The sequence below is a fragment of the Montipora capricornis genome, chromosome 10 (assembly GCF_036669925.1).
Source record: "Montipora capricornis isolate CH-2021 chromosome 10, ASM3666992v2, whole genome shotgun sequence".
In the NCBI taxonomy this organism is placed as follows: domain Eukaryota; kingdom Metazoa; phylum Cnidaria; class Anthozoa; order Scleractinia; family Acroporidae; genus Montipora; species Montipora capricornis.
Window position 1 is genome coordinate 41,218,764 of NC_090892.1, and position 15,000 is coordinate 41,233,763.

Here is a 15,000-nt window from a genome sequence, read left to right on the forward strand (position 1 = left end):
AAATCACTCAAAGACCTTTTGGTCAGAGCTAAAATCCCTCCTCAACCTTAAAAAGCTAGCAAAGCCTAGTTTTTAGCGACATACAGGCATTCTCTGACCGTCGCATTTTTAGAAAGACAATCAGGGTTCTCAGATAAAAAGGTTTTTCAGCCTAGAGCTCTACTTCTTTCGCCTCAAAAAACAAAAAACAAAAAACAAAAAAAAAACGAGTTATCCACGGTAAGAAGAATGACAATATTACAACCGTCTCCTCTATTAACTCTGCCCGCTTTTGCCTCCATTGCTAGATAGTTCCAGTCCAATACTGATCATGAGAATACGAATATGGTCTATTAACGAAAGGAAAGGAAAGGAAAGGACCTTTATTTAAGTGTCTAGTCTTCTTGCGCTGGAGCACTAATTGGGGAAACTGTAAACTTAAATCAACAATTAACGCAAATCAAGTCAAATGTTGGTTTTTTAGGAGAGGGAAAAACCGGAGAACCCGGAGAGAGACCTTTCGGTGCAGAGCAGAGAACCAACAAACTCAACCCACATATGACGCCGAATCTGGGAATCGAACCCGGGCCACATTGGTGGGAGGCGAGTGCTCTCAGCTCTCATCGCCGCGCCATCCCTGACTCCTTGTTATGTGACAAACATGAGAGAAGTGATCGAAAAACAGACCTCTAAACCTAAGAACAACCCTTAAATTAAAGCGAGGGGTTTGGATGGAGACCTTACGAAGAAAAGGCCCAGGAACAGGAATAAACGAGGTTAGATGCAAGCTTGGCAATGTAACCAAGCAAGATTGTGTAATAGCCCAAGTCCGGTGTGCAATCTGCTTCTCAGCTGTACTGCAAGTTGCATTCAGAGACGTTTGTATGTGCAGTTTAAGACATATAGGCAACGTTTTGAATCTATAACGCCTTCAAGAAGCCAGGGGACGGCTTTTGAGAGTGGAGCAAAGATGACAACGGAGTCATGGTTATGGTTTCATCTTGGCAGATTCTGTGGGAACACGGAGCGTTTGGTGCAAATGCAATTGAACATTGAAACAACATGGGCATGTTTCAGGAAGATCCAAACGATCAACTGAAGAAAATAGAAATGAGGAAATAGGTACGGGTGTCGGTGATAAGAACATGGCAGAAGTGAATGATGAAGGTGACGGGATAGCAGAGGTCAGTGGTAACAGACCAGGAGGCTGACTTGGATAGAGAAATGACGGCCATTCTTGTAAGGCCAAGAAAACTCAGTGTTTGTTGCTAAGCACGTGAAACATCAAGTTGAGTAAAATTGCTTTTAATGTGTTCATCGTGGAAACAGAAACAGCGGCCTCGATTACCGGCAAGCCAGCCGAGCGAAGGTAAGTAACTCTATTCTGTGCGAGATTGCTTTGGACACTTAATATTTCCGGCTCGATCGCACGGAAAATTGATGTATATGAAATATGCCGATACTACAAAATTCTCTTGTTTCAAACATCTACTGGCGCACCTCCACAAAGTGTTTGGAAGCTAACTCTATTAGCTATTCGTCACCTTCGAGAAGAAACAACAAAAGGGATATGAGCATCGATGGTGTCAATTCAGTCTGCTGACTATATTAAACGCACCGAGTATAACACTGTTAATTGAGAAGAGCTAACACCTATGACACCCGATTAATTGCGTCGTACTTCCCAGAACACCGAGCGTTCGTTAGTAAGAGAATCAGTACGGTTCAATGGACCCAGGAGCCTAAAACGTCAATACTAAGTTTATCCATAAGGACATTTTCACAAATCAAGCTATTTTTAGAAAAGTTCTTAAATAAGACTTGGCTTACTTATTTCTCATGCAAGACTTGTGAATAGCTGGAAAGGTCGGGTTTTGCGGGAAAATTAATGTAAAGATAACTCGTTGTGTAAAAACGCCGTTCCACAAATACAATGAAGCTGTACGCTTCTAGTCATGGGCTCCGAATATCTGTAACAGTACGTTACAGTAGACGTTTGTTAATGTATTAGTCATAGGCTCGATCAGAGTTAATAGAGGGGACTGGTTTTGCAGCTCGGCAAACATCAGAGGAGCAAACAAAGGTGCCAAGATTTAGGTTAGATTTATCTTTTGTTTTGCGCTCATACACTATGCATTAATGACGTAACCAACATATTTCTACTGGTTAGTTCCTCAGCACGGAGTAAACAACTGTTGTGTTTTGTGCACGGTCAAGGCCAAAAAAAAGAGAACAAAAACCTAGAACCTAGAACCTAGAACCTAGAACAATTACTTTACGATGAGCAGGGTTTTGTCGCAGTGGTGTCGCAGGGTCGATTTCGCTCTCAGCGTTATATGTGGGGTCAGCTTGTTGGGTCTCTTCCCCGGGTACTCCGGTTTTCCCTTTTCATTAAAACCAACATTTGATTTCAATAACTTCCTCTTCTTTGACTTGAGTTGCGGTCTCCCCAATTAGTAGAACACCCTGCGCTCGGGGGCTCTATGAACTTAAGCTGGAGCCCGGGGACTGAACCGTACAACTGTGTCTGCATGTATTTCCGATATTACTTCGTCGACGGTAATTAAGAAATTAATTAACAATTATTTGCCGAAGGCGAATAATTGTTTTAGTATAAATACACAGGTGATTATTTCAAAAAAGATAAAAAAAAAAAAAAACATTTCGACGCGAAATCATCTTCACTTACAGTGGCAAAACGACTACTGGCAGCCATTTTGTCCGTCGAGGTGATTATCGGCTGATAATCCGAGATAGCGAGCCAATGAGAGCGCGCGATTTTGTAGAATCACCTGTGTATTTATACTAAAGATGAATAGTGCTAAAACAGTAATTTTCGTTTTTTTCGTCTTCTTATCGGCCTCGCCGTCCTCTGGATTCCCTCAAATTGGTTTCAGAGAATGTAAGTTGCTCGTCTATTGCAGACACATTGGTTTTTTTAGTGATTCCTTGGGTGCTTACTATTAAGCCAAAATTTCCGGAAATTGTCGGAAGTCAAATGGAACGGTTCGGTCCAACCGGAAATTTTCCGGGAAAAAAAAAGGACCATTTCAAGAGGAGGTCCACTTTGACCGGTCGGATCCGTTGGACCGAAATTCCCCTTACCATTTACCCAAGTTGTTATTTCCAGTACCGGCCCTCTGTCTTCACCAATTCAATTTAGCACCAATTCGAGACAGCCCGAACGAAACCCATGTGCATAAGCTACAATTGTAGGTCAGTGAAAACGGAAAAATGCAAAGGTCACCAACCGGTTGTGTTTTTCGACAAATGGTAAGCACCCCTTGTCTATGGTGCCCCATGTTGCAGATGTACGCAAGTCCTTTTTTCATTTACGTATTATTTCTCAAATCCGTAAGTTCTTGTCCTGTGATTCAGCCAAAACACTAGTTCATGACTTCATTACCCCCAAGGTGGATTACTGGTTTGTATGGTCAACTTAAATGTGTTCTGCAAGACTTACAACGTGTCCTGAACTATTCTGTAAGACTTAATTCTAGAAGTAAATTTGATCATGTTACGCCTTTACTTTTAAATCTCTATTGGCTTTTTGTTGAACAGAGAGTTATTTACAAGATCGCTCTGGTTACATTCAAAGCTCTACATAATGCTGCTCCAGTTACTTCACGGAACTCACGAGACCTTACGAACCTGTCAGGACATTGAGATCATCTGGTCAAAATCTACTTCTTGTACCTACAATAGGTTGAACCCCACCTTCAACCGACAGGCTTTTCGACCCTTTGCTTTTATTATGGAAATTCGCACTGCTTATCGCAGCGATCTGATTGGATGAATTTCATATATGAAAATTGTTCCACGGCACGCAATGTCTGTTCGGTGAACGTAGGCCTTTAAGACTTACGGCGGTCGGTCTTTTGCAGTTGCTGCTACGATGGTGTGGAATACCCTTCCTTTAGAACTACGAACTTGTGCATTTCCAACGAATGTTTAAGTCCAAACTTACAGCTTGGCTGTTTAAAGTAGCTTTTGGCTAGGTTTTTTTTGTTAGTCATCGTTTTTGAACGAGTTTTAGTTATCTTGATTGGTTAAATTACGATTCATTGTAATTTGTATCATCATTAATCATAGAATAATTAATGTAATTAGTAATACATCTGTGAAGCGCCGATGGAATCTTTGGGAAATTGTACTATACAAGACTATTATTATTGTTACTGTTTTTATTATTAACTTCATTGTATTTGCGGAACGGCGTTTTTACGTTTTTCCAGCTAATCATGAGTCTTGCATAAGAGATTATTACCCATAGGATTGAAAATGCTCACTTATGCAAGCCAAAAAGTTAAAATAACCTAACAAAAAGCCCAAAAATAGCTTGATCTGTAAAATGCCTTAATTAACATGGAGTTGTAGGCTCCTGGCTTAAAATTTGAAAAACCAACCCGCTTGAAATTTGAACAATTTATTCGATCACTCCATTAACAATTTTTCCGAGTGATGTGATTACATTCTTCTAAGAGTATTACCTGAACGTTAAATGTCTTATTAATCACAAAAATGACAATTTCCTCGATTGCGATTGGTTTAAAAAATATCCCATCTTCCACTAATTCATTTGCTAAGTTGTTGTCGGACAGTTCAATTACCCAATCACATTCAAAGTTGTAGTTTAAATCAACCAATCACAACCTTGGTTTCAATCATCGTAGAAACAGTGTACAAACTCCTAAACTGGGGCTTTGTTTCTTTCTTTCCGAGCGACATTAAACAATTTACGCTTCCTTTGTCAGTCTTTTAATGCAAATTTTCCCTTTCTCTCATAACTTGGCTCTTCCTATTTTCTCGAAATTTGTAATTTTTATGATTAATTGGTAAGATGACTTCGTGTCGTCCAATTCGGTCTGTAGTCATTCATACTCGTGATAAACAAATCGGATTCCCGTTGCGTGATCGTCCGAATTTGTGATCACTCGTATGATTACAGACCGAATTGGACTCCACTCAGTTCTATTACCATTACTAATCACCCCTTCACCCGTCACGGAAACCTTTAAGGTCTCCGTTAAACGTACCATAAATATTTAACGAGAATAAATATCAAAACGTGAGCTGAGATTCAGTGTACAAGTCTCTCTTAATCCGTTTTCCTTTGATTTGTTACGATTTACGGTCTCCTCAATAAGTGGAGCACTTGATCTGCTAACTCGAGACTATCGCAAAAGTGATTATTATTGTTCATAAAGACCTGAGTGTTGCAATGTTTAGGTAGAACAATTACAATGTAATTACGGGTGAAAAAAATAGAAAAAGCCTTACGCCATCCCCTTTTTTTTCTTCGTTTCGCGTCGTCCGACCGACCCAAATTTTGGGCATTTTCAAAAAAAAAAATTGTTAACGACGTTTTTAAGCCATTTTTATGTCGCACAGGAGTTTCGGTGGTTGATCCTTTTTCCCACGCTGTCTTAATTTTGCCACAACATCCGCCAACTTTCCCGCCATATTGATTTTGGGTTCACGTCTTGTTGTTTTCCTGGCTCCACAGCTACGATGCCGGGGTACCAGGCCTCCGATTCCGAGAATGCTTATGATTTTTTTTTAGGTTTTTTTTTTCAATCCGACCGACCGACCCAATATCAGGAAACGCATTCGACGGTAAACAAAAAAAAAAAAAAGGGGATGGCCTTACACATACGCAACAAGGATCCAAACCATAAAATATATAATGGCCAGAAGCAAATCTCTGCTAAGCGAAGTATTTTTCTAATCTACATTAGCGTTTTCGAATCGTTTCCACAATACCGTTTCTCAAAGGTTTTTTTCTACATCTTGACGACTTCATTTTTAAATGCCCTCATTTTCGCCTTTCTACACAAAAATGTTTCAGTTATGCACCTATCAATGTAAATCGCGCGGGGAAGGGAAGGGGGGAGTGCGGGCAAGAGGCGGGCTATTTGATGTCTGAGACTGTCCCCCTGTCGGGCTTTTGATCGCGAAGCGATCTCGGGTACGGGACATTTAACTTTGACCGAAAGAACTCTGCTATCAATTCAGATGCAGTGATTAAGTCTGTCCCTCAAGGCTTTCTGGAAGTAACGCTTCCGTTGGGGAAAGGTATGAAGTTTTTGTTTGTTTTCATCACCATAATCTGATACTTTAAACTGTCATGTAAGCAAATATTGTCTCTTTTGAGAAAGTTTTTATCTTTAACTTCGGCTGGTCTTTCATATACCGGATCTGAAATATTATTAATGTCCAAGAAACAAAAGAACAAAGCGAACATAACAATACCTAATTAGCAAGGCCTAATCGGAATAACAACGGTTTTTTTGTCCTTCGTCATTTCAGTCCGGTATATGAAAGTCTACCCTTAAGTTCCTATCTGATTGTAAACTCATATTGAAATCAAATTCCACCATAAACGTCAGAGGATGTTTTACAGGTCACTGATCCGACCTGTTTCGACATGCTGAACATACACAGTTTCAAATGTTCTTTGTTTGTTTTATAGAGTATTATAGTATTGTTCTATCAGATTCTTTGCCCCAGGGTGGGGCTTTTTTGACACTTTTGATTGACGTTAGTTTCCCACGCTGGGGATTTTGAAATTGAATTGTCAAATAAATCCCCACCCCTTGCCCGCACTCCGCCCCCCTGCCCCGCGGGATTTACATTGATAGGTGCATCATTAGTCTCCCCTATTAAAACCAACCGTTTTTGAAACATGCGCGTGGTCGAGCCTAAGCTAACATACGAACAAAATCACAATTACAGCAGTGGATGAGAAGACAGAATGACAAAAATACTACAGAAATTACTAATATTTAATCACGGCTCATTGTTCTTATATTTCTTTCATACAGTTAATGCTGTGCTTCTCCTCCCCGTCATCTCTGAATTTTTCCATGAATTCCTTGTGAAACTTGCTAATTCGGTCGAACATGGAGACTACTTTATCCTCAGAGGGCAGAATCGTAACTCTAGAGTAGTAAAAACAATACAATGATGGCAACAATTAATGCCTATTTGATCTTATCACATATAATTCCGAAATAGGAACTGAAACAATAATAATTTGGCAAATGCTATTTTTCCTTTTCACAGTCTTAAAAATTGATCAGAGGAGCAGAATTAAATTATTTCAAATCTGAAAGATACAACCTTTTCATGCCAATGGAGATCAATTTCTCATGAAAAGAGTTGGATAGAGATTAAATCACCGAAGTAACCTCGTTCCCAGGTTCTCTGTTTTCCCTTCCCCTGGAAGAAAAGAGAGCCCAGAAACGAGGTTGATCTCTCAGGTATTTCACACCCAATGATTAGGCAATTTAACAAGGTGCATTCTACTTATTCTACAGGAAGCTCCTCTCGACTTTGTCACGTATTTTCCCGCTAGATTTCATCACAAAAATAGGCAGCAAAACTTAGCTGATATCGCTTTTTTTTTTCGGGTCAACCTTAAGTTATGCCACCATGTTTTTTCTTGCACAATTTGTGGCCAAAATTAAGAGCATTAATCGAAATGGAAAACGCAGTCCATAACCAAATTTATAACCCTTGAACACGCTTAGTTAAGAGGCATGTTATTTGGTGGACCAGTAGTTCTAATAGCCAATTTCCGAGTTGCTGCATGCCTCAGTTTCAAAGCGAGTCCTGGTGCACAACCATTCAAATGGAAATGAGTTGCGTATTCTTATGCAAATCAAACTCATTTCCCTTTCAATAGTCGAGCACCAAGACTCGCTTCGAAACCGAGCACAACAGCAACTCAGACATCACCCATTGGAAGAAAGCAAAGGCAAAAATCGTCGCCAGCATAAGCGATGCCATAGTCAGCTGTCCTCATTCGCTATCGCCGCTCCCTTTGCATACAGGATTCAAATTCGATTTGAAAACGCTACGTGTGGATGGGAATATTTTTGAATCCGGAAAGAAAAAGTTGCGGATTCAATAACATCCGGATACGTGTGGACGGGGCCTTAAATAGCTCGGTCTATGAAAAAGACGTGACACATGCGCAGTGGAACCTCTCCTTTGGGAAACCTCAATTCAGGGGACACCTTTAACTCCAACCCAACCCTCTACTCAGGGGACACCTGCTCTGGTCCCGAGGGTGTCCCTTGAATAGAGGTTCGTCTGTATTAACAAGTGAGATACTCCTTGTCATGGGCTCCTGTTTTTGTGTATTAGTTTCATTTTTTAGTGAAGAAACATCGCCGCAGATCTAACGAGTGCGAACGATGCCCAGAAGTGGTTGCTTACTATCTCTCTTAACGGGCAGTTCCCTTGTAAATCGACTATACCGACCTAAAATGATACGTTCCTTCTTTTTGTCCAAGATGAGTCCCAGGAATAGGGGTTACTCCAGTTGCTTCAAGCATTTGCCAACAGTAGAATTCATCCGGGTTACAATTGTTGCTCTGGAAAAATAAAATCGCAACAGGGCGTAATGCATATTCTTTTTTTTTTTTTTGATCGGTAGTGACAATTGTAATTACACCTCGAAGACACTGAAATTTCACGTTCTTAATTAAAGCAAAACTGCACAAAGCCCTTATGGTATAGAGATCAAATTTTCGGAAAAGATAAAAGCACTGGGCAGGAATTTGTTTGCTGAATGAGATTAGAGCGAGTTTTAATCGAGTGTCGTAAAACCAAAACCAAAGTAATTACTTTGGCCAATCAGAAAGGACGGAGACAATCCAGTAAACCAATCAAAACTCGAAATAATTACACGTAGACAACAAACACAAAGCGCGGGAAAATGTGCACGCGCGGGCCACGATTAGTTTTGGTTTCAGAACTCTTAACCAATCACTGCGTGAAGTAATGCAAAACTAAAGCAATTCGCTCATTACTTTCGACACTCAATTGAAAACCTCTCTAAAAAACGATGGTCTTACACCAATAAATCAAACTTTGTAAACCGAAGTACACCTACATTCAGCGGTCGTCCGCGAAAAAAAACGACTCATGCATTTAAGGCTACGAAAAAAGACAACTTTATGGTTTCCTGTGAGGTACCCTGGGAACGAGCTTGCGTAAGACTGCTTCAGATGGAGTCAACTGATTTGCGACGAGCAGCCTTATAACTTACCTTCGCCGCCTCAATAGCTTTTCGCGGAAGCTTGATGCTGGGAAATCCATACAATGCGCCGTTAATTTCTTTACATAAAACTCCTTCAAGAGAATTTAGCATGGATGTGGTAATCTTTGCCTTTCTTCCGTAGGAGTCTAAAATAGCCATTTTTTCCTGCGACAAAAAAGAAAAATGTGAAACCATTTTCCTCTTTACCTTTTCGCCAAAAAGTGATAACAACCTTACCAATCCCACCAACCGGGAATAACGGAATTACGCCTTCAATGTTGTACCGTATATTTTTAAGGCGTGCCACGAAAGTGAAAGGTACCTTTTTTTTCTTTACCCGTTCCTTGGTTAACGGAGAGCTGGTTAAAGTACCTTTGACCTTCGCTTTAGCGAAAACTTCTCAAATTATTCCTTAAAATTGCTGTTTCTGGGAAGTATAACTGAATTGTGTTTGATTGGGACTGCATTTTTATTCCACCATTGGTGCTACGCCGGAGGTCTGAAACCGTTCACAGTGCTTTGAAATAATGAAAATTCGTTAATTTCACTAGCACCTTTGAACCAAGAATATGGGACGCCCGCTCTCGGCCAGTTAGCTTCACAGCGAGGCAGCGAGGACAACGACAAAGGACAACGGATGATATGTAAATATTTTTTACATTCACTCCAACATGTTTCTATTGTTTTTGTCCTCACTGCCTCACTATCAAGATGAATATTTGATATTTCGAAAATGGCCTATTTGTGTTGGCCAATTCCAAGAATGATTTCTCGAGGAAAGGGAGTAACTACGATTCTTTTCGTTGCCTACGAACCTATTTTTGGGATAAAAAAACGAATTCAGTGCAGTCTACAGATAAGGGAATAATCTGCTGGGAGATTAAATCGCTGAACTGAAGGTTGTGCGCCGAGTGTGTGATTTCTGAATGAGTCTTAACTTTTCTCTCGAAAACGTGGCTGATAGATTTTATTTGCGTTATTTTCTTCCGACTACACATAACAAAAATTAAACGTGTTCAATTGCTTGTTATTTCTTTTTTTATAACCGATATTTGAGGTCTGAGCTCTCGTGTAAGTGTCACCAGCCTCAACACGAAACAGTAACCTCAATGTCAACTTTTCATCCAACCAACCTTCATCCAACGTTGTCTACACAGTTGTTTTGAGCCAGAAAGTTTGTCCAATGTTGCAGTTTTGTTTGGGGTCTGGATTGTTTAGCACGACAACCCTAATTGCTGGGTTGCCCTATATGGCAATCCAGCCGAAAAATGTGTTGCTTTTTTTCAGTTTCTTTTTCCTAGGTTGGAAATCGGAAAAGTTGCGCAATAAATAGGGTCGTTCCTGTCCCCTGCCTTTGTTCCTAGAGCCTTCTTCGCGTAACTTTGGAAGGTTTCAGGAAGTAGTAGAAGGGCGTACATTTTACCCGGTAGACGCAGTAGAATATTTAACTAAACGCTCCGTGAGCGTAAACTGGGTTGGTACGTGTTACACAAAAACAGAGGGCACTGAGTGGCGCTGAAATTGGATTTTCCCAGCAGTAATTGGGCCAATCCGGAAATAAAAATGAAGAAGCCTAGGAATCCAATAGGTACTCCTGTAACTCCTACAATGGAAGAAGCAGTTCAGGGAATCAAGATCGAATGCGGGAAACTTCTCATCATACCCACAGCTGCTCAGTCCGGAAACGAAACACTAATTATTTTTGAAATACCTTCTTGTTAGTTAATAATTAATATTGTTGCATAAATTAAATTTGATCAAGAACATAAAAATTAATCTAAATGCGCATTAGATAAGCTTAAAGAAATATTGTTGGCTTCTCAACTTCATTTTACACTAGAATAATTTTCTGACGTGAAAAACTATGGCTAGCTATTAATCATTTGCATGAAAGAACACTTCAAATACAAAATGGTTAAAAACTCTTGTCAACTCGCATATCAATATCAACCCACCTATGCAACTTAGTTACGTTCGAATATTACACAACACGATTCAAACACGATCAATCCACAAAGACTGAAAAATCAAGAAACAGCATATTTGATATTAGAGGGAAGAAAAAACGGAGCTGGACAATCTGCGAGCCAGCGAGTCATGAGAGTCTCGCATTTAAGTCTAAGCACCCATTTTAAATAGCGCTGATAAACAGTATTTAAGTCTAAGCAATCATTTGAAACGGTTAGCTAGCTTTCAATAACTGTGTGACTTGCACGGCTCGCATGTTGACTCGCAGCCATGGCTTGCATGACTCACTAGACTCGCATGACTCGCTGCCTCTCACATCGTCCTCATTCGAAAAACCATTAGAGATACAGCTCACTTTGATATCCGACGGCCCGATGCAATTGTTCTCGAACTCGCTTATTCGTCGCTTTTAAGATTCCAGATATTCCTTTTTTATCGCTTGTGTTGTTATTCGAATTGGCGTTCCATTCTTTAGCTCCATAAGGATATATTTTGTTTATGGTGATTCCTTTGTTTTGCACCGCGCACCTCATACTGCGCATAACATTGCGACTTCGAAGATGGCGGCGTTTCTCGCTGGCCATCTTAAGAAAGACAACAAAGGCCTTTGCTGTTAAAAAGCTTTTAAGCGCAATCATGATAACTATTCAACACGATCTCTTCCTCAAATGAAGGATTATCTTCATTGTCAGTTTGCTAGACTACTCTGTCCCAGGACTTGTGGTAGCAGATAAAAAGAAAAAAGTAAAAGTAGTTCCTGGACAGGATTTGAACCCGGAGTACTCATTTTGAAAGAACTGTTGTTATGTACTTAACCACTAAAGATCAGCTGACTGGTAAGTGTGCCGATTATTTACCAAAACTAATTAGTATATACATAAAATCATTGCTGAATAACGGGTAAGTGTACGGCTTGATTTCAAAATGGTTAGGATTTCTCTTGAAGTTTGGTAACCGACAGTTTTCACTGCGTAAGCTTGCTTTTTGGGAGTTAATACACGTTTACAGCGGCATTTGCAGAGGAAAAAATTATTGACATAAAAAAAAAAATGACATCCTAGCAGTTAGTGATGTGGTAGTCTAGTGGTTACGTAGATTAATCAAACATTCCCAGGTTCGAGTCCTGCGAGTCCAGACATTGGAGTTCGACTTTTAAAAAAATATGTTCATTTCCCATGATCCCTATCAAGCTTTCAGTGTCCAAAATGAACGATAATACTTCACTTGGAAGAAATTGACAATTAAGAAGAATCCTTCAATTGAGGGAGAGACTTGGTTGAACTATTCTCGGTTTCGAAGTTGTTGTTTTGGAACTCGTCGAATCCTTTCGCAAAAATTGGTCATTTTGAAGCCAAAATACCCCCCTTTGCTGTCTATTTGTCGTCGTGTTGTGAAGAAACGAGCACGGTGATCCCTCCTTTCACTGGTTTAGGTAAGGCGTAATAGGTACACGGAAACATATTTTAAGGAGAAAAAAAGTTGGATAGTAGAATTTGATTTGATTTGCGTTGATTTGTTACATTAGTGCCCCAACGCTAGAAGATTAGACACTTAAATAAAGTTCCTTTCCTTTCCTTTTCCTTTGTTGTAGTATGTTAGGCCCGTTCAAAAGACGAACTTTACATGTGTCGAATCTAATGCAAAATCTATTGTTTTCGCTCATTTGCATTTGATTCGGCACAAGTAAAGTTCGACGTTTGAAACGGGCCTAAGTGATAAATACCGAGAACGGAGGTATTAAGCCATATACATCCGGCCCTTGGGATGTATATGGAATACCGACGTTCGAGGTATTTATATGGCTTATTTCATGGTTTTATTCCTGATAGATCTTTACAAAATGTAAAATACACCAATCTGTCTTAATATTGCAAAAGTTAAACTAAATTTTCTGCCGGTGTTGTTCCGCCCATACCACTATGATTAAATAATTAAGATCTTTTGTTCAGGGGAACAAGTACTGGCTAATTTAGAGTCTCACACCTTCGCGTGAATGGAAATGACATAATTGTGTGCTGATTTTCAACAGGGTTTTGAAAAACAGAAATAAATTTCATGGCATAACAGCGTGACTTTCAGATGTTTTTGAGAAACAATAGACTTTGAATCATTTATGGAGACCTCAAGGGACTTAACTTTGTTTCCGTTTTTTGGTTGTTTTGATTCTTGGGGGGAGTCGAAAACACTGAACCCCAGTTCACGGACTACCCCGATGGACTACCCTAAAATAGACGAACTCAAGAAAAATACTATTTCGAATGAGTACTTTTGTAAGAGCTGAATTGATCATATTTTCGTCCGCACGGCCACATACTGCTAAATTCCTGCAGTAATTGCATTGCGGTCTCCCTTTATTTACTCGAAGTAATCGGCCATCACACAATTATCGAAAGCTAACCTTTTTAAAATGGGTGCTTAGACTAAAATTTTGTTGACCAACGCCGTTTAAAATCGGTGTTTAGGCTTAACACTAATGGGCCCTTTGCAGGTTAGTGATCACATGGTACAAAAACCGCCAAACTGGAACGCAAATTGCGCACTGGGACATCTAAAACAAAGCAAGATAATTTCAATTTTCTTTGTTTTAGATGTCCCAGTGGCCAATTTGCGTCCCAGGATGGCGGTTTTTGTACCACGTGATCACTCACCTGCAAAGGGCCCATTGTCACACTGCTTACGACCAATAATACTCACTTGAAATAGTCGCTGTTTAAAAAAGAAAAGCAAAGAGATGAAGTAAAACAAAATACGCTGGTGAAGGGCTCCCGTTTGTGCTTTCCGTCGGCAGTTTTGCTCATTAAATATGGTGTTCTGTGGCCCTCTCGACGAAGACGGCAACGATAATTATTCAGTCAAATTAACTTGGCTAGTCGCTAATTTCGAACTGTTGCTCAGCCTATGCCTACTGATTAATCAACGACATCAACTTAGGGTGCGTTCGATTGACCGTATTCCGGAATAGGAATACATGGAATAGAATAGAGGTTAGAAATCCTTCGTTTTTACGAAGATTCACGTTAAAATTGTCGAACACCTCCTCAAATGATATTTTAAACATATCTTTATTATCCTTGTTGCCTCAAAACAACAGACATGCCGTTTTAAATTACTCCACCGACGTATTCTTATTCCGGAATAGGGTCAATCGAAAGCACCCTTAGTGTTCAAGTGAAACCTTACCTTCAAAAAAGTCCCGTAGGATTCGTCTCCAGGACGAGGCGGATTACACATAAAACTCACTGCAGCCTTCGGAGAACAAAATAACGTTAAAAGCTGAAGAAACTATCTTTTTGTCTCAATATCGTTCGTTTCACAGCAAAGTACAACAGAAATAGTTCTGTGGTGAAATGGGTTGCTTAACTAAAACCGGAAAGTTGAAGTGGCATAGACCACTTCCCTAAGCTATCATACACTAGAATTCATCACAGGTTCATTTGCTGAGATAGATGGGTGGAGCAACGTTTGAGGACATGTGGCAACTTATTAACAAATTTCTTGATACAAAATATGTCGGTTTCTATACAATGCCGCAGCAATTGTTTTGGCCAATTACAACACGTGCAGAGAATTTAATTTATTGAATTTATCAGCTTCGTCCAAACACTACCAGAATACAATGGCATAACAGAAAATGAAAATACAAATAGATACATGGACAGGGATACCGCAACAGCTAAGGCCAATTACTGCGGACCCGGCAGAGAATACAATGAGCCAGTCACGACGATACAGGTAAAGTCAAAATTGTTTCGTTGTTTCCTCTTTTTTAGCTGGTAATGCGACGCCAATTTTTGCACGCAAATAAAGACCGCCATCATTTGACGTAATATACATCTTAAAGGGGAATCTCTGCTAACATACTTTGCCTCATTTGCATAAGAGTATCTTTTTCTAATCAGTCAGCCAAGAATAGACGGAATGCATAAATCGCGGCCAAAAATGTATTCTTTTGTTTATGCGCTAATTAGACTGACTAGCCTCGCTCTCAAGAAACATTTCTTTTG

At 39.9% G+C, this 15,000-nt stretch overlaps 1 protein-coding gene across 1 annotated transcript in view; it reads right to left on the reverse strand.

The window, feature by feature from the left end:
• Window positions 1-5,556: 5,556 nt before the first annotated feature.
• The window catches only part of LOC138022424 (alanine aminotransferase 2-like), a 31,016-nt gene continuing 21,572 nt past the window's right edge, over window positions 5,557-15,000 (reverse strand). Inside the window, exons 9-12 of the mRNA XM_068869550.1 lie at window positions 14,177-14,242; window positions 9,038-9,193; window positions 8,248-8,360; window positions 5,557-6,920 (exon numbers count right to left, since the gene is read on the reverse strand). Coding sequence (XP_068725651.1) covers window positions 6,785-6,920; window positions 8,248-8,360; window positions 9,038-9,193; window positions 14,177-14,242 — 471 coding nt within the window. The 3' untranslated portion in view covers window positions 5,557-6,784. The remainder of the gene's footprint in view (window positions 6,921-8,247; window positions 8,361-9,037; window positions 9,194-14,176; window positions 14,243-15,000) is intronic.